At 39.5% G+C, this 20,457-nt stretch overlaps 1 protein-coding gene across 1 annotated transcript; it reads left to right on the top strand.

The window, feature by feature from the left end:
• The first annotated feature begins 9,816 nt into the window (after nt 1–9,816).
• Nucleotides 9,817–19,896, top strand: LOC117408455 (protein S100-B-like). Its single transcript, XM_034013459.3, has 3 exons — nt 9,817–9,973; nt 11,211–11,369; nt 19,133–19,896. The coding sequence occupies exons 2-3, from the start codon at nt 11,232–11,234 to the stop codon at nt 19,280–19,282; spliced, it is 288 nt and encodes a 95-aa protein (XP_033869350.2). The 5' UTR covers nt 9,817–9,973; nt 11,211–11,231; the 3' UTR covers nt 19,283–19,896.
• The last annotated feature ends 561 nt before the right edge of the window (nt 19,897–20,457 follow it).

The following is a 20,457-nucleotide window of genomic DNA, read 5'->3' as shown; positions in this document are numbered from 1 at the left end:
ATTCTACAAAGATATTCTAAAATGGCCTGGACACATTTGTTGGTACCCCTTAGAAAAGATAATAAATAATTGGATTATAGTGATATTTCAAACTAATTAGTTTCTTTAATTAGTATCACACATGTCTCCAATCTTGTAATCAGTCATTCAGCCTATTTAAATGGAGAAAAGTAGTCACTGTGCTGTTTGGTATCATTGTGTGCACCACACTGAACATGGACCAGAGAAAGCAAAGGAGAGAGTTGTCTGAGGAGATCAGAAAGAAAATAATAGACAAGCATGGTAAAGGTAAAGGCTACAAGACCATCTCCAAGCAGCTTGATGTTCCTGTGACAACAGTTGCAAATATTATTAAGAAGTTTAAGGTCCATGGAACTGTAGCCAACCTCCCTGGGCGCGGCCGCAAGAGGAAAATCGACCCCAGATTGAACAGAAGGATAGTGCGAATGGTAGAAAAAGAACCAAAGATAACTGCCAAAGAGATACAAGCTGAACTCCAAGGTGAAGGTACGTCAGTTTCTGATCTCACCATCCGTCGCTTTTTGAGTGAAAGTGGGCTCCATGGAAGAAGACCCAGGAGGACTCCACATTTGAAAGAAAAACATAAAAAAGCCAGACTGGAATTTGCTAAAATGCATATTGACAAGCCACAATCCTTCTGGGGGAATGTCCTTTGGAGTCAAAACTGGAGCTTTTTGGCAAGTCACATCAGCTCTATGTTCACAGACGAAAAAATGAAGCTTTCAAAGGAAACAACACCATACCTACAGTGAAACATGGAGGAGGCTCAGTTATGTTTTGGGGCTGCTTTGCTGCACCTGGCACAGGGTGCCTTGAATCTGTGCAGGGCACAATGAAATCTCAAGACTATCAAGGCATTCTGGAGCGAAACATACTGCCCAGTGTCAGAAAGCTCTGTCTCAGTCGTAGGTCATGGGTCCTCCAACAGGATAATGACCCAAAACACACAGCTAAAAGCACCCAAGAATGGATAAGAACAAAACATTGGACTATTCTGAAGTGGCCTTCTATGAGTCCTGATCTGAATCCTATCAAACATCTATGGAGTTGAAACTTGCAGTCTGGAGAAGGCACCCATCAAACCTGAGACAGCTGGAGCAGTTTGCTCAGGAAGAGTGGGCCAATCTACCTGTTAACAGGTGCAGAAGTCTCATTGAGAGCTACAGAAAACGTTTGATTGCAGTGATTGCCTCTAAAGGTTGTGCAACAAAATATTAGGTTAGCGGTCCCATCATTTTTGTCCATGCCATTTTCATTTGTTTTATTATTTACAATATTATGTTGAATAAAAAATCAAAAGCAAAGTCTGATTTCTATTAAATATGGAATAAACAATGGTGGATGCCAATTACTTTAGTCAGTTTCAAGTTATTTCAGAGAAAATTGTGCATTCTTCGTTTTTTGTGGAGGGGTACCAACAAATTTGAGCACGTCTGTATATATATATATATATATATATATATATATATATATATATATATATATATAATGTAGGCAATAAGGCCCGACAGGGTGTCCGTATATGTCCAATATACGGATGCTTCGGGGCGTTGTGCAGCATGAGACGAAGTCGAGTGCCTCCAACCCCCGAGAAGTCAGTATATTGGACGTATACAGACACCCTGAAGGGTCTTGTTGAATTTATAATGCAGGTCAAACAGTAAATTTAGAAAAAAAAGCATAAATCATGTTTAGGGCAAAAAATTATTTGTTTTTTATTAAATATCCTTACGCCAATAAAGTAGTCCCATTTATAACTTTGAACTACACACTAAGTTATGCTGAATAAATTAATTTAATTGAAACATGCAAAAGTAGATTCTAAAGCTTCCCATGGACCTCTCAGAACTACATTTCCCATCATCCTCCTGCTCACATATGTAACTGAGATGGATTTACCAGTATGCTGAGAGGTCCATGCAGGTACATGGGAAGCCATCTTGAGGCAGGGAATGCAATTTAAAAGTTTAAAAAAGTGGTCAAAATGTAAAAAAAAAAAAAAAAAAAGAAAAAAAAACACACACCTTACATAAACAGTTGTAGCAACACATGGGAACATGTAACACAATAAAATAAAAAGGTCCTTATGTACTCTTTAAGGGCTCTATTGTCAAAGTCTTAGCTGAAGCGCCATATTAATCAATCAAAATGTTTTGACTTATTAACAGTCTGATGTTGTGTGTTTGTAAAACGCTTTGACAAAGATTGTCAAAGGATGTAAAAGTGACATTTTACGAGCAGAAACACAACTATTTTATTTACGTGGCCCCATCCCTATTTGGAGGGTAGCGGGATGCTAACCGTTTGGGCCCCAACAAAAGCCTTCCTAAGAGGGTATCCCAGGAAACAATCTAACCCTCACACAAAAAGCAAGGCACAGATGTGGATAAATAAAGGTCACTGGTCTTTTATGCTGTGGAGCAAGAAGACTGCTGGAGGACGGAAAGGGAGAGCACTGATTGGCGCAGACCTGCCAAGCCCCTGTGTTCTGAAGCCAGGTAGTGAGTCACACACTTCCAGAGGCAGTGAATAAAGAGAGCCGCTGAGAACCCATGCAGTGGCCCGGCTGCTGTTACACAATGGGACATTATCTCATGGTCACAGTGTTTGACAGCAGGGAGAGAATGAATAAAGTAATGCCGGCAGAGGAAACAAACTTGGAATTTGACAATATTTAACTTACCTTTACAGGAGGAGTGTCTGCCAGGTCCACTTGGGATCAGGTATACGGTGACCAAACCTGATGTGAGGTACAGGTCCTGACATAGTGCCCAGGCAGTGTATGTTCATCTTGTTATGCTGTGGGTGGAAATCCTTAGTCTTCCAGAATTACTTCAGAATCAATTCAGATTCTGAAACATTAGTCATTTATAAAGCCTATACAGAAGCACTTGACAGCCCTCCATCAAAACTGAATGAAACAGTGATATATATCATCACAGAATATTGATTGATGTCTATCTATCTATCTATCTATCTATCTATCTATCTATCTATCTATCTATCTATCTATCTATCTATATATATACATAGTTTGAGAAAAAGGAAATCTGCTGTGTACCAAAATGATCAATAAGAAAAAAGAAAAAAGAGAAAAGGATATTTCAGGTACTTAAAAAGGTAGAATAATTGATTACAAATCAATTATCAGGACGTTTCGGACTACAAGTCCTTCATCAGCTGAATACAAAAAAAACTGTGCTTTAAGAAGTTGATAAAAAACAAACAAGTAGTCTTTTAAACAAAATTCCAGAATGATGATGATGATTATGTTGATGAGGATGAGGATGATGATGATGATGACCTCAGAATAGAATGTTCATTCCAAATGGCTCCAAAGTGCCTAGTTTGAAAATAAGTTCACATTCCTTTTGTTTCCTGACAGCATTAGCTCCATAGCATTGAACCATCCCACAAATTGTGATGTCTTCTATAGTGTGGTCATTTCTGTTAAAATGTCTGGCGACAGGAAAGGATATGATTCACTGGTTTTGCATATCACATGCATAACAAGTGAATCAGTCATGTGAGGGATAGTCTATTATGGGGAAGAGTGTGCTACATATTGCAGGTGTTTCGATGGGGATACTGAAAGTTGTCTTCTCTATCAGTGCATTACTTATACAGATGTACATTAGAAAAAATTAAAATTGCCCACATACAATAAACTGTGAACTTTGTAGCCACAGCTCCATTCTTACACAAGTTTACCGTAGTATTTTTCCATTTTTACCATGCTTTCTCCATGGTAATACTATGCATTAACCACAATTTACCCTGGTTTACCATGTTAATGAATGCGCTTTACCATACCTCACTGTTTTTTACATTGCTTTGCTATGCTTTACCATGCTTTCACTATGCTTTATTATGCTTTGCTTCTATATTTATGCTCCTGAAGCAGTGACATGTGAAAATAGCGTTTCACCCCATAGGGTGTAATGGCCCATAGAAAAGCATTAGATCTCAAACACAGTCACAGCTAACACATTTTATAAATCTGATTCCCTTATAAGTAGGCATGCTCCTTTACAGCGTTTATTTTTGAGGGGCTCACACAATACCGTAATAAGTCACTCACCTTTTAGAGCAACGTATTCATTCTTTTAACCCACTTGGGTTCATGAAACCTGTTAACTGTGTAATGGCTTGCAGGGGCTTTGCTACTTACCAGCAGCCGATCAAATGCTAAGCTAAAAAAAATGACAGCAAATGTAACTGGTGTCAACCATGCCCTTTGAAGATCAGTATCTCAGTTCCACTGCTGGTCAAAAACGACTCATAAACTGGAAGTGGTGAACCCTGTTGTATACAGTAATGAACAGGTTTCATGGTGTTCTAATGAAGCCCAGTCCAATACATACTCTGAAAGGTGAGTGATTTATTACAATTGATCCAAATAAGCCCAAATGGTGCAGCTAAAAAGGGAACGCCTCTTTAAACACACTGGTCTTAGTGTAGGAAGCAAACAAAAGGGTTAGCCTACATATGTGAAATGTGTTTTGAGTCTGATTAAAAGCAAACAAAGAAACATTTTGTGGTGTAATAAAGAGCTTTTTTCAGCAGGCTGCTTCCTGCCCTGGCTCCAGCACAGTGAGAGCTGTTTATGAGCAGAACGTAGCTCTGTGTATTCACTGCTCTTTCTGTTCATCTGATAGGCAGTTAACACTTTGCTGCATGCAGTGTTATGGAAAACAGCGAAATAAACAAGATGGTTACCATAGGGATTTTTAACCTGAGGCCTGTGAGTGTCAGCAACCGTACATCATGAAAAGAGATTTTTACAGAGAAGCTTCAAATGTCATTTTATGTATTTATTATTTATGTATTTTGCCCTTACTACGTTATGGTGTTTGAAATCATTCTGAATTGTTCTGGGTTGCTCCTATATTGAGTTATTATCAGTTTTCTACTTCTCTTCACCTGGCTTTGAGCTTGTCTGGAGAATACTAACTACCAACACTGGACAGATTCCATTCTTATCACATGACATTATGACCTTTCTACTCTTCAGGCCCCATCAGCTCCTGAAGCAAGCAGAAAAGCATGTAGATTTAAGGAACTGATAATAACTTAATACTGGAGCAACAGAATTGAGAACTACTCAGAACGATGGCAAGCATCATGAAATTGCAAAGAAAAAAACTATTAAAATCACAATTATACTTGCTCTTTAATATCTAAATTATAATTTAAATCTCCTTATAAATGACTTATGTAAAGAATATATACTTCTTATTTTACTGTTTCTTATAGTTTTTAAAGTTTTTGTTACAAACCTTAAAAAGATTGGTGGCAGTCAGGAATGTTTTCACTGTCCCTTGTATTGCAACAGAGATTAAGCCAGGACAACTCTTCCAATAAACAGCATTTTGACTTGCTTGGTTTTTTCGCTCATCCTTGTCTTTCAGGGCACTTTGGGGATGAAAGTGAGATGGAGGTTGGGGGAGGAGCAGGTAAACTCAAAGCACAGCACAGACGGTACAGGGAAGTAGGTTTAAATGTACCTGGCTTGAATACTGTTGGCAGCTGACACTGAAGGACGGTTGACATGAATGTGAGAGGTGCCCCCAATCGCTGCTTCTCCAGTGACTCTTGTGCTTTCAATGTCTGTATTTGTCTTCATGTGACCTCTTGAAGTAAAATGTGGGGACACAGTGATGGGAAAGTTAATCTGTAACTTTGAACAAATACCTGTTTACCATAATGTGTTTTATATAGGAAAATGTGAGACCTACGAGAATAAGATATAAGAGATAAGATAAGATTTACTGAAATTATTATGTTAGTTCTGTAACTTTATAAAGCGTATTGTGCACTTGTATGTTGAACTGCAGAGGCTGGTTGTGTACCAGCGGCCATGCATACCACAAGCAAGTCTCTTAACCACTATGCAAAAGAGCCGGGCTTGTCTGTATTTGTGGATATAGAGTTTTTAACCTCATCTCATCTCACTGACAGAGGACAGCTGTAACAGCAGAGCATCCCATTACACACTTTCTCTGAAATTCCAAAAACCCTAGAACAATAAAAATAAGCCATTTTCAATTTCAGTATACACAGTATAGCCTACTATAATGCTTTTAGCGTCTTACAGATAATGCACAATTTGATACCCTTTGCTTTTTCCACAGCCAAAGGGTGTTAATGTACTGAAATACTCTACACTAGCATTAAAAGCTTCCAAGCTGACTAAACATGCGTTTAGATTTCATATTTTGTATGATATTTGGCAGGAGTGGTTCTCATTTCAATTACTTAAAAACTGTGTTTGTCAGTGCTCTTTCACCCAAAGTTAAAGAACAGTAAGAAAACAAAAGAAAATGAAACTGGAAACTACTTACTCTTGAGATTTCATCAACAGCAGTATTGTTCAGTTTTAATTTAATAATTAAAGTGACTTGCTTCGCTTCACCTTGAACTATATACTGTATAAAACTAGGATATTACAACTGTTTAATATGTTTTTGGTCCCAATGTGTGCAGGGCATTGTCAGTGTATATCAGAGTAGGATAATACAGGCACAGTATACTTCAAATATATATATTAGGGCAGCAGTGTGGAGTAGTGGTTAGTTCTCTGGACTCTTGACCGGAGGGTCGTGGGTTCAATCCCAGGTGGGGGACACTGCTGTTGTACCCTTGAGCAAGGTACTTTACCTAGATTGCTCCAGTAAAAACCCAACTGTATAAATGGGTAATTGTATGTAAAAATAATGTGTAAAAAAGAATGTAATTGTATGTAAAAATAATGTGATATCTTGTAACAACTGCTAATAAATAAATAATATATAGATAGATATAGATGTCTCCCAAACTGTATAGTCATGCAATACATTGGAGAGTTTTATTCTGATTGCCTTGTAGCTTTAAGCCACCAGGATTTGAACAAGAGCTTTGTTGTTCTACCATTTCTAGAACAATACTCGGTTTCAAAGGAAATGGATGGCACAGCATGTTAATGAACAAGTCCTTTTCACTGGACATCTTGGCCAGACAGAAGCAGCATTCGTCTGCAAACTGTCAAATAGAAAGTGAAAACAAGCAATGTGTTCTTTATACCTCCAGCAATGATGTATCGCTAAACAAGAAAGCAAAAACAGCTGATCATCACCCAGATATTTCTAAATGGTAAGATCAAAATGAGTAATGGCTTTACCCCATCATCAGATTTAGAGATACAGTAATCTGTCGCATATCTGACTACAGTGGGACCAGAGTAAGAGTGGATATGTAAAAACATACATATCAATACACTGAACAACAATGGTAGCGCACAGAGTTCATACAACACAGTGTACGAAAACTTTGGTGGGATCTACAATCTGTACCAATCTCTGTTGAATAATAAATTAAATCTGGCTACTTGCCCGGCTGTCAGCGGTTTCGAATTGCTTACTCTTTGGTATCCAACCCTGGATCTGGTTCTCACTGACTCACTCGCTCGCTCACTTGCTCATTCACTCACTCTCTTACTCACTCGCTCGCTCATTCACTCACTCTCTCACTCACTCGCTCGCTCACTCACTCACTCGCTCGCTCACTCACTCACTCACTCTCTCACTCACTCGCTCGCTCGCTCACTCACTCACTCGCTCACTCACACACTCACTGACTTGCTCGCTCGCTCACTCACTCACTCACTCACTCACTCACACACACGTACACACATACACTGTGCTGTAGAGCTTGATCATGGCGGATAAACAGTTAGTGCGGATATGTGACGGGCGGATACACGACGGATTACTGTATTACCTTATGGGACAAAGTTAATCAGTCCAATGTTACCACTGTTCAATGTTTATTATAGTGTTTTGAGAGTACAGGATTTAAATAACTTAAAACAGCCAGCAGAACAATGGCTACTTACAAACTTTTAGGAGAAGAAGATCAGAGGTACAGTATATGATGAAGTGTTTATTATTATCCCAATTATACGTCACGCATGAGAAATCAACCAGTCACTGTTAAGAATTTGTTAGAAATCCAGGAAATCAACCAATTACAGTTAATCTAATACTGTGTACAGATGTCATCCTGTGCTTATGGATCAATTTGAAAGTTAAAAAACAGCAGCACTTATTGTTTGTTAGTAGTACCTGACTACAATATATATATTTTTTGTGATTTAAAATAAGTTAATACATCATGTGCAGGGTGTCTCTTATTATAACATCTGCACTGCTCTTTTAGGCATCTTGCCCAAACTGCATGAGATCACACCTCCTACACAAAACGTAGTACCTTACAAATAACTCTGAGATTAAGATAGTACATTAACCTTATTATCTGGACAAAACCAGACCGAAATCTGAAGATCCTGATATGTTTGTATTTGTTCATACCCTCAATGAAGATCCTGATATGTTTGTATTTGTTCATACCCTCAATGAAGATCCTGATATGTTTGTATTTGTTCATACCCTCAATGAAGATCCTGATATGTTTGTATTTGTTCATGCCCTCAATGAAGATCCTGATATGTTTGTATTTGTTCATGCCCTCAATGAAGATCCTGATATGTTTGTATTTGTTCATACCCTCAATGAAGATCCTGATATGTTTGTATTTGTTCATGCCCTCAATGAAGATCCTGATATGTTTGTATTTGTTCATGCCCTCAATGAAGATCCTGATATGTTTGTATTTGTTCATACCCTCAATGAAGATCCTGATATGTTTGTATTTGTTCATGCCCTCAATGAAGATCCTGATATGTTTGTATTTGTTCATGCCCTCAATGAAGATGCTGCATGAATGAATTCCAATGTTACAGGTGCTGCTGGTATGAGCAGATACAGTGAGCAGGGGTGAGATTGTATTACATTGCAGAAGTAAAGCCTGTGAACAGCACAGGAAATCAACAGGGCACTGATGTACACATGATGCTGAATCCATAGAAATTAAGTTTTCCAAGCAGATCACACACTTCGGTAATCAAGGCCATCTTTCTTTGTAATGCAAACAAATCCTAACTGAATATACTCACCGTCTTATTTTCAAAATCTGGATTTTGATCCCTTTAGTGAGAGAGGTTGTTCGTTTGTACCGGTAGAAGTACTGCTGGTTTCAGTATGTTTAGTATCATTTCTTGGACGTTTGGAGCCGCTCTATAATTACTGTGCTCAGCTGTACAGAGTCTGACTGCAAACGCAACATAAATGGTTTATTCTATTTATGTAAGGGGAAGAAATATATCAAGAACTTCCACCGAAGAAAAAAAAAACATACATCTGCAGAAATCTTGCATTTATTTATGTATTTATTTATTCATAAACAATTAAAACTTGTGATATTATAATTACAAAGTGCATTTATCTAGTTGCCCATTTTATTCTCCTTGTTATAGCCCAAGCACCTAATAGCAGTGTTCATGGAAATTCATTGATCCCTGGGTGGGGAACATTGCTTGACAGGGTCATTTGGGAGAGAAAATGTGTGTTTGCGCTGTGGCCCCCCCTGAAACCATTCCACAGGCCCCCCCAGTTTGGGATCCCCTGTGTTACGGCACCAAGTGATGTGTCCATTGCAATTCCACTGCAGATGGAAATGTGGCATAATATAATATACTAGCCATAGTGTTAAACTACCTCCAAAGCTACTGTACGTACCCAGACTTCAATGCTGTAGACTAATAAAATGCACCCTATTAACTTCACAAGTGGTATAGTCAGTACCTAGTCAGCTTAATACAGAGCTGCTCAGAAGAGGAAACTCTCTTTAAAGAAGAGCTGAATCTGTGCTGGCGTCCAGCAGAATGAAATCACTGCCACTGGGTCAGACTGAATGAAGAGCTCTCCTCATCTCCAGCTTCTCATTGGCCAGGCCAGGCTGCAGTGAGGCTGCAACACAGTCAGTAGGGGACCTCTCCACTCCCTCAGCTATAAAAAGGCAATGTCCAGTTCTGTGTGCTTCATTCCCTGCAGACTTCAAACCCAGCCACAGTGAGGTAAGAGGAACCAGGAGTAAACTTGTTGACGGTTTTCATTTGTTTTTGTTTTTTCTAGTTTTAGAAGTGCTAAAGACTGACTTGCCTGTCTTGTATTTTATTTAACAACTTAATTATTGTGTTCATTTTTTAAACCGTGTGCTCAATAGTTTTTTCTTTAGAGTGGACACACTTCATATAGGTACATTTTACAACTTTGCAATTGTGTCGCATTACTGAGCACAAGGTGTTTTACTGGGGAAATAACTACATGCTTAATCCATGTCGTTCATTCATGTATGAAGTTTACTGTGGTATATTTGCACATTGTTTTAGCATTTTGCTATGCTTGTACTGTGTGTGACTGGGGTTAACCAAGTATTTTTCTTTACTTCCCAGTGACTCAACATTCTCATGCTTTATACAGCTTTAACAATTACAGTTTGTACTATTTTTTACTACACTTTTACCTGCTGTACACATTCATAGGGGTACCATCGTTTTATGACTTGGTCATCCTTACAATGAAGAAATAAAAATGTGTTAATAGTAATTACGGTGTCATTAATGTACATGTATTTTGAAGTGTATCTGACTGTTTTATACATTAAAGAGCTAACATAAAGACACTTCATTCTCAAAGCTATTTCTTAGCGCTTTTTTTTTTCCAGAAAGGACGAAACATTATTTATAATTCAACTACTAGTAAGAAAAAAACTACTTACAAGCCTGTACAATGCATTGTTTAGTAGTTTTTTCTGTAACTTTGCCAGGTGTGTTTTTCCTTTCTGAAATGAAATGTGACAATTTGGAGGAATTGGCTTTGAGAATCCAACCCTTTGGCTGATCTAGTCTACACATGTCTATGACTGGCAACTGGAAATGAAGAACTTATGAACTCATGTCATTAATACCAAATTTAATTTAATCAGATACAGATTTCTGATTTTCTAAGTGATGATTTCTTAAGTGTAATTTCACTTTTATACTTGGCCCTTCAACTTTTGTCTTTCAGAATTAGAAATACCAAAATAAACTTAATTAATTTAATGACTCATTTTTAGATTATAATTCTTTTTCAATATCTTCAACTAGAATTATTTTTAAAAACGTCATTAATTCAATGACAAATGCTTCACCTATAAGTCTTTCTCAATGTCTCATAGTCGAACCGCTTATCATTGAATTTATTACGTTTCTTTTAGTATTTCAAAATGTAGCACTGTTGAGTATTTAAGAGTTATGGATGTTCCTTCAGATTTGGGACCCTGCGTTGAAAATGTCTGACTTAGAGAACTCCATGGTAGCCATCATAGATGTGTTTCACAAGTATTCGGGAAAGGAGGGAGACAAGCACAAGCTGAAGAAGAGTGAACTGAAGGATCTGATCAACAACGAGTTAGCAAGCTTTCTAGGGGTGAGTAACTGCATGTTAGAAATGTTAAATATCACCAAGAGGATTCAAAGCGCAGGCCTGACACCAGCCCCTCAAAAAACATCCACAACATTCTTGTTTTGTATGCTAATGTATTATAGCCTGTTACTATTACTCTTTCTATTTTACTATGACTATGAATTCAGTCACTGTACTGATAGAAAGTAGCAACAAAATAATCAGACACACAACACTCATTCTGTGTCTTCAATACATGCACGGTAAATGAAACTACCTTGCTCAATATAAACCTCAATATAAACAAAAAAAGTTGATTGCAGTTTTTTTTTTTTTAAACGGACAAGTAATTGTATTTTATTATTATTATTATTATTATTATTATTATTATTATTTTTTTTTTTTTTTTTTTTTTTTTTTCTGTCGAAAACCCAAAGCAAATTTAAAAACTTCATCTTGATGCTTCTGAGATGACCTTTATAGGTATTACGTAATGTTGTTATCTACACAGATTTATACGTTTCGAGGGGACCGCTTGGCATGCTGACACGGTATAGCCAAAATAAAATGTATGCTCCCTTGTACTGGAACAATGGGCTTGTTCTTACATGCCGAGAATTTGGGCTTCATGTAATGTTTCTGTGTAGACATACATGTTGAAGTACTTTACAAGAGTAACCAAATGTTAAAAATTAAAACTTAATATCTTTAAAGTGTTCAAAACATTCATATGCTCTTTATTAATATTCTAGTTTGTTTACATTTGCTAGCCTTGAGTTTGATCGAAGTTCAAGTAATGGAGCACTGTGCCTTTAAGAAATGAATAATTTGAACAAAAGTAGGTGACGTCACAGATGATGTGCGAGTATGTCCATGGACATAAAAAAATGTACCGTAGTCGTAGCTTTACCATCACTGACAGAGACACTGCTCCATGCAAAGCTCTCTGTGAGTAGAAAGAGTTTATTGTTTGTACATATTAAAGAAATACGTATTGCTTTATTAAACATTTAACTTGAACTGGAAAAAAAAAGTAGTAGCTAAAGAAGAAATGGTCTTGTGCGTGTTTCGTTTAAGAGTGCAACAAACACAACATATATTATGATAATAATAGGCATAATACATGTAATAATATTTGATACTGGAAATTAGGATAGAAAGGTGGTTGCTGACAGAGGGTGACGAAACCAACGCATCACAGGGGTGAAGCCCAGCTACTGAAAAACATATATGAGGGTTAATACTCGAAGAGCTGACCCTCGGGAGAGGAAATCGGTCCTGGGCAGCAGGACACGAAATGGAAGTACGAGGGAGTCGCCTTTCAGGAGAGTAGGGTACCCAGCCAGGGCCGGATTTAAGGGGGGGGCAACCGGGACATTTGTCCAGGGCCCTGAGCTGCCGAGGGGGCCTGCAGCCTGGTTAAAATAAATACAAAAATGGCTATTTTACAGTTTAAAATCCAATCCACTTGCCCCATGATCGAGCTAGCTAAACACTTGGGTCTCTTACTGGTCATGCTAACACTGGAGGACTGCGAGACAAGAGAGAGAAAGAGCAGGAGTGAGAGATAGAGCGAGAGAGAGAGACTAATACAGAAAAAATGGAAAAACGTAGCGGTGCTTTGAAACGAAAAAAAACTAAAGGAAAAGCAAGTTAGTGAAAAATGCCTGCTGGAAAACATTCCGAGACTATCAAATTTCGGTTTTAAATCCTATAAAAATAAAGTAGCGACAACAACAAATGAACCTGAACAACTGGTCAACGAGAGTTTTGGTGGCAATACTGTTCCAAATAACAGGCCTGAAGAATTAGAAAGTAGTACAGAACCAGGAGTCGGACCCAGTCTGCCCGCATCGCCAATTAACGATCAAGGTAGCTTCAAATTGCCTTTCACTTTAACCCACAGACTTGTGGAATAACAACATTCTGGAGAGATTCGACAAAACTAGTAAATCCATTCAAGCACAAAACATCGAACTGTCAGTGGTAGTTGAATTATTTGAATCTCTGAAAGCATTTCTGGATGAGATTCGTGATCATTTTGATGATTATGAAAACCGTGCAATGGAAACTGCAGTGGAAGAAACATCGAGACGTAGAGCGACGGCAGAGACGACCACCCAGTGCTCTGCAGGATGATGATTGCCCCAGTGTAACTAAAGTTTTACTACAGGGCAGAGACAGATTTCGTGTCCATATTTTCCTAAAGATTCTGGATACTCTTTCAGATTGCTTGCACCGATCAAAAGCGTATGTTAGTTACTGTGCTTAACTTGTTTGGCTTCCTTACCGACTTTCAGAACATGTCAAAATATGACCTCAAAAACAGCTGCTACACTCATGCAAATCTATCCTTCAGATCTGGGTGAATATTTCCCATCAGAAATGCTCCAGTTTACTAAATTTGTTTCTGGCAAGGACAAGAGAACAGCGTTTGACCACCTTCAACTTATCCTGAATTCTCAAATGATTTCCACGTTTCCGAATGTCACCCCTGCTCTGCGTATTTACCTATCCTTAATGTGTGATCATTCTCTCGCATGGGACTCATTAAGAATGAACTGAGAGCCACCATGAACCAGGATCGCCTAAACAGCCTTGCGATCATGTCTACGGAATGTGATATACTCAGAAAACTGGATTTTACTGACATTATTAGAGACTTTGCACAGATGAAATCGAGAAGATGATTAATTTAAGGTAAGTCTGATTTAATTACTCTGCGATGTAAGTTTTACTTAGAACAGAGGTGATTAGGAACATTTAAGTAACATGCTGTTTAGTTTTAAGATAGATTGCAGTGTTGAGCACTTACTAACATTTTAATATTCCTAACATTGTCTTTTAAAGGTTAATCCAGTTATTAAAAGTTGTGTATTTAAGTCACTAGATGGCGCTGTGTAATGCCAAATCTTTATAGCTAATTGTTTCCTGACTGTATTGCACGTTTGGTATTCATGTTAAAACAATGGAGTGGTTATTTGTCGGAGGGGGTCTGTTCTGGTTCCTTGTCCTGGGGCCCATGATACCAAAATCCGGCCCTGTACCCAGCATCTAAGGCTTCTGTAAAGAGGTGCTCATTAAACCCTGTGATTGACCGTCCGAGACTCTGCGCTACCTGGGACCTGATGTAAAGAGAAAGCACGCAGGTTAGTATGGGACTCGAGCACTGGAAGCGTAAAGCAGCCACGTTCCAAAGAAAGGAACAGATAGAACAGAGCCTCACTAGGTGAGGTAAGAAAAGCACATGAGCTGCGATAGGATAGAGTGTGGCCAGGGGTCCGCTCTGACTCATGGTGGTGAGAACCCCCACTATTAGAAGGAAGGTAGGCGGATGCCTGAACCTGAGGTCGGGGAAGTGAGATCACTTGCCCCCCCCAAAGTATGGACCCCCGGCTCTCCCCGAAACACCTGCACCATGAAACAATAACAAAGAACACATGCTGATGCATAACATATAAGACATAAAAGACTAGAAGGACAAACAGGATGAACAGAGGTGGTTAGGAATTATTAGTAGGTGTGACTATGTGAATACCTGCCGCTCAGTGGAGAGGAAAAAACCCCTTGAGACTGATTAGGGGAAAACCTCTGGTGGCCCTGGTGGACAGGAAGCCCCCACTCCGGGCATACTAGCAATTTTAGAATGGGCTGCAACTATATCAGAGGAGGATGAATGACTGTAAGAATCCACCACAGAAGAGGACCAGCTCCCCATATTCTTGATCAGGCTGTGATTGATTCTGGCCCTCGCGGCGGAGGTGGCTCGCCTATACGGAATGAATGGGGGTGTAGAGCCGAGGAGGGAGGGCTGTTCTGGAGATGAGGGTGGAGAGGTGGGTTGAGAACCAGTGATGAGTGATGATAGAGCGAGAAGAATCAATGAGCAGAGGGTCTGGGGGGGGGACCCTGCTGGGGAGATACCTTGACATTGAGGAGAAAGGGCAGATAGGGGACTCGAAACTTGATGGCTGAATGAACTGACCACGCCGAAATTAATCCGTCTTGGAGGTACGTAGCTGAATGATGAAGGCGTCTGTAATAGAAGAAAGGTCACAGAAGCAAATACCCGCCGTGGGGAAACTAGAGCAAAAGAAACAGTGAATTCGGAGCTTCTGAGAGGACTGATAAAGGCATCTCCTCATAGGGGAGATGCAGCCTTTCCGAAGAGTAGAAATGAGAGGATGGAGAATGTCCGTTGATATAGGCAGACGGGAGGGTGAGGCAGAGGGAAGGCTCTTAAGAATCCCACAGAGGATCAGGCGAACTGCTGGTATGGAGAGAATGGAGGGAGATGGAGAGAATCCCTAGCATGGATGATGAAAGCCATGATCCGATTTTGATTGAAGGAATAGGATGAATCCGGTTCTGGGAGCAGAAAGTTGAAGATGCTGACCAGGCTGTAGAAGCTCTTGAAGAAGGGGCGAGGGCTGCAGACATGAAATGCTGAGCAGATTGAAGGAGGTTACTGAGAGTAGGATTCAGTTGAATAGCAGCTGGTGAAACTGGGGATTCTGGAAGGGGGGGGTGGGAAGCAGGCGGGACCTTTTTTTTTTTTTAAATACATCCGCAATGACATTGATCCAGTTTTCATGTTGTCATTTGATGACGTACTTTTATACGCATGTGCTGCTTTTTTCCTTGTTGAATTTATTTTTGTTCTTAGCTAACAGTTGCAACTTGACAGATTTGGAATGCAGAATTCCTTCCAAAAAGCACCACAGCACTGTTCATAGCCTGTTACATGACCAACAAGGGCATCCGAGAAGGCACCCACTCAACATGGCAAGATGCTTAGATTGTTCTGATTAACTGTTGGCTCTAAATCCATCAAGGTCTGTTTCTCTGCAGTATACAGGAGAGCCTGTCACTATCAAAGTATGTCAGACCTACTGTCTTGCCCATTGTGACTGAAACTGTTGAAAAATAGGGAGATGCAAGCTTTATATATTGCAAAACACATCATGTCAATGTCCATTCGAATGGCAGTTCACGGGGCGGAAGCAGACGGGACCGGCTGACGTAACTTAGATACTGAAAGTAGAGGCAGGGGCAGTGCTGGAACTGAGAGCTGAGGTGGCAGCTGGAGCTGAACAAATATAAGAATCGACTGCTGAGGAAGCTCAGCGCCCTTTGCGCCCCATTCTGGAAACAAGGGCAGAGAGATGAGATGCCAACCATCCTATGTGTTAGTTAATACAGGATTGATCAGTGGTTTGCTACTATCATGTCTGCTTGAAATGGAAAAGGTGAACTCACATTCAGAGATTTGGGTTGCAAAGCTCCAGTCATTCTCCTAATACTGGAACTCCTTAACTCATAATCAAGACAGATTTCCAGTCTCGTACCACGTCTCTCACCATGTACTAATGCTTGTAGTATCTGAGAGGATGAGCGGACATATGTCTAAATTGCTGAGGAAGTCAAGCGCCCCCTATTTTTATTATTTTAGATGGATAGCGTTAGTCTTGACTGCAGAAATGGTTGCCACGATCTGAGTATTGGAGGAAAGCTGGAGCGTTGGAAGCTCTGGAGAAGTGCAGTTGCAGATTTAAACAGTAAACTAAAGCAACTTTTGCATGCTGCAGTAGTGAGCAGATCTGAAGAGGGAGCCGAGATTTGCTGTAGTGAAGAGTGATTAACAGTAGAGGGCGGGACCTGCGAACAGGCAGAGAGCTGAGGAAGTAAACGATTGAGTGCTGTCAGTAGTGTGCAGTGACCTGCTGTAGAGAGCAGAGATCTGCTGAAGCAGTGATCTGTAATAGTGAACAGTGGACTACCATCGGTAGAGTGCGGTGGTCTGCTGTAGAGAGCAGAGATCTGCTGAATGAGGTGTATATTGGTCTTTGAGAGTTAAGGCAGTTTTAGATGACGTCGGAGATGGGGCTGTCTTTGGGCAGAGATGAAGAATGCATAGATCTGAGGCCGCTGCAGAACCTGAGAGGATGAAGAATGCGTTGCTCTGAGGCTGCTGCAAAACCTTTTGATTTAATCAGGAACAGTCTATGAGTGTATTGTCTAATGCGGGGTAGGAGGACACTTTGACTGAAATGTTGATAATCGCAGGAAATGGTTTCTGTATCTGATTGGCAGATCACACTGAATGAAATGATGACTTTGAAAGTTGTATAAAGTACCTTAATGAAGTTGGTTGGTTTGGAGGAGCGGAGGCAGATGAGGAAGTGTGAATCTGGGAACAGGAAGAGGTTGCAGGAATGGCCTGATACAGGGAAGCTTGAAGTTAATGTGACGGTGGATTCTGAGCATCTCAGAAAGCCAATAAGCTTGTGGCTTCATGACCAGGTCTTGAAGGGGGGGGGGGGGGGGGGGGGGAGTTGAAATTGAAGACTGTCAGTTAATATAAGTAGGCAAAAGGTTTAGGCAGGAGGGGACTGAGAATCCCTCAAAGTGACGACGAACTGCAGGAATGAAAAGAATGGTTAGAGTGTGCGAGATTCGCAGTAATCACAAACCAGCTTAAATTATGTAGAGCTTGTGGTGTTATGCTGCCTTCTAGAGGTTGTGATTGGAACTGAAACTATTGGCTTCAGTGAAGCAGGGTAGAATATATTTGGTTATTGTGATTAAAATCCTTGTCTATGTATAAAACATTTGCTTATTCTTTTTAGTTTTGAATAATAAATATTTCTAGACATGTTTTAGAACAGTTAGTGATGAATATAAAAAAGTTAACGTAGGTCTACAAGACGAGCCTGCAGTATTTAGATGTTATAATTCGACAAGTTGAACTCACTTTCATGTTGCAAAAGCACAGCAGCAGGAGCCAGAAGATTGCAGTAATGAGGCACAGGCTCGCATTGCCTGATGAAGCTGCCTGGTCACCATGGCAACTTACCACTCCCCGTAGACACTCGATGAGGGTGTTGCGGTGGAAACCATGGTCTGTGAGGCGCCGGTGGAAGAGTTGCGGTACAGCAGTGTTGTTGGAGTATGTTATGAGACCCGTCGAAGTCACGAGCCGCCACTGGTTGAAATTGAGTTTGTAATGGGCTAGGTAGGTCTTTAAAACGCTGAACGTACCTGATGGAGGTACGACACAGGGGGTCCCCAGGACAGAGTCTGAGAAGCACTGCTGTTGACTGATACAATAAACACTAACTGTCAGATGGTGGAGTGTGTACCTCGCAGAAACTAATCAGCTCCCACTGGATTCAATCAGGTAGATCCTGACCACAGCCAGGCTAAACGGTACTGGAAAGAAACTGGAGGGATTGTAGGTATATACCTAAACCACAAGAGCACAGAGCAGATGGGCTCTTTTATTAACCTAAGGGCCCACTTACAGTAGTTGCAGAAATTTTTGAATGAATGCAGGTATCTTTAAATAATGTGCAGCTATCGCAAATAGATTTAGAGATAACTGCAAATCAATTAAATATACTGTATCTAAAATTAATTTAAATATATCCCAAAAAATCTTTATCTTGAATTAATTATTTCAACCTAATACATTTTAAGATATCACTAAATAACTTCCTGTTCATTTTGGGATATCTGTAATACATGTTAAGATCTCTCTAAATCATTTCCTGTGCATTTAGAGAGATCTCTAATTCATTTGAATATGTCTCAAAATAACATCCTATTCCTTTCGAGATATCTGTAATTTATTTTGAGATAGCTATAAAAAAAATGTTTTTGTTCATTTCAAGATATTTCTAAATGACTTCCTGTTCATTTGAAGGTATCTGCCCCTACAGGTGTGATGCAGGTGTAACACGTGACCTGGATACAGTATGATAAAGCTCCATTCTGTTTCCTTCCAGCAAATCAAAGACCAGGCGACGATGGACAGTTTAATGGAGAGCCTGGACACTGACACTGACTCAGAATGTGACTTTCAGGAGTTCATGACCTTCATCGCCATGGTGACCATCGGCTGCCATGAGTTCTTTGAGCAACATGAAGACGAGTAACAAATCTACCCACCGTGTGTATATCTATATATATCTATATATATATATATATATATATATATATATATATATATATATATATATATATCATTCTAGTTAAAATGCACTGCAGACTTGTAACCCTTTCACCTGCCTTAACCTGTATAGGCTACAAACCTGTTGATGATGGTTAATAGATGGCAATGCCTTTGGAACTGGTTTGAACCATGGCTTGCTGGTGCTGTTATGCTTTAAAATTGTTGTTTTTAATTTCTGTGGTGTTTACAGCGACATAATGTCTTAAAATCTTTCCAGTTTGCGATCAATAAGCAAAAAATAAATTTAAAAAATCAAACCCTGTAGGGATTGGACTGTACATATTTCTAAATCTTTAACAAATGCAGTCCTTCTAAAAAAGAAACATTTGTATGAAAAGCCAGGCCATCACACATAGCTGACGTGACATGTGATATTTATGAATGCTTTGGAGTTGGTGTTGGGAAAGTTTAAAAATGCTATTTTCCCCTGCCTTTAAGTCACGTGTAGAATTAGTGAGACTCTTCTTTAATCTGATGGTTTATTTTCTAATGTTGCTGACCGCCTTTGCCAATAAATAGAAACCTTTTTTTTGTTGACTCTGTTTCTATATTTGTGTTGCCTTGCTTCACCGTTAAGCCAGCTGTGTTCGATGGCATTTAATGTCTTTGACAAGCCACTTGTCATCAAAATGTTGGTCTCATTAGACAAGAAGCAATTGCGACTGTTATTATATTAGTCTCAGCTGTTCTGTGTTTAACACACTGCTGGATTGTTGCTATGTTATGAATGTTTCAAGCACCTCTGTATATGCATACACTTTATTTGCCCTTCATCTCATGGCTTTGGTTTGCAACGTACTGTATTTTCCAGCGTTGAGGTGTTTGCCAGGCCAGGTCATGTAAAGAGATTAGGAGTGTGTGCAGATAACCTTGGTACCTTATGTCAAGCACTTGTTGAATGTTTTAAGACTGAAATGAATGACAATTGAGCTTGCAATGTATCCTTGAAGTCAGAACAGTGTTACTGACAATGCTGAAAAGTATGTCCCTTTAACGTGATTAGGAATGGAAAGCTATTCAAAGTATAGCCAGCAGATAAGCTTTGGAAGATTGTCGGCTTGTATTAAGATCATTAATAAAATGGTCAGTGCAAATACA

Source organism: Acipenser ruthenus, chromosome 10, assembly GCF_902713425.1.
Source record: "Acipenser ruthenus chromosome 10, fAciRut3.2 maternal haplotype, whole genome shotgun sequence".
In the NCBI taxonomy this organism is placed as follows: domain Eukaryota; kingdom Metazoa; phylum Chordata; class Actinopteri; order Acipenseriformes; family Acipenseridae; genus Acipenser; species Acipenser ruthenus.
Note: the sequence above shows the minus strand (reverse complement) of the source record. Positions and strands in the feature narration are given on the sequence as shown.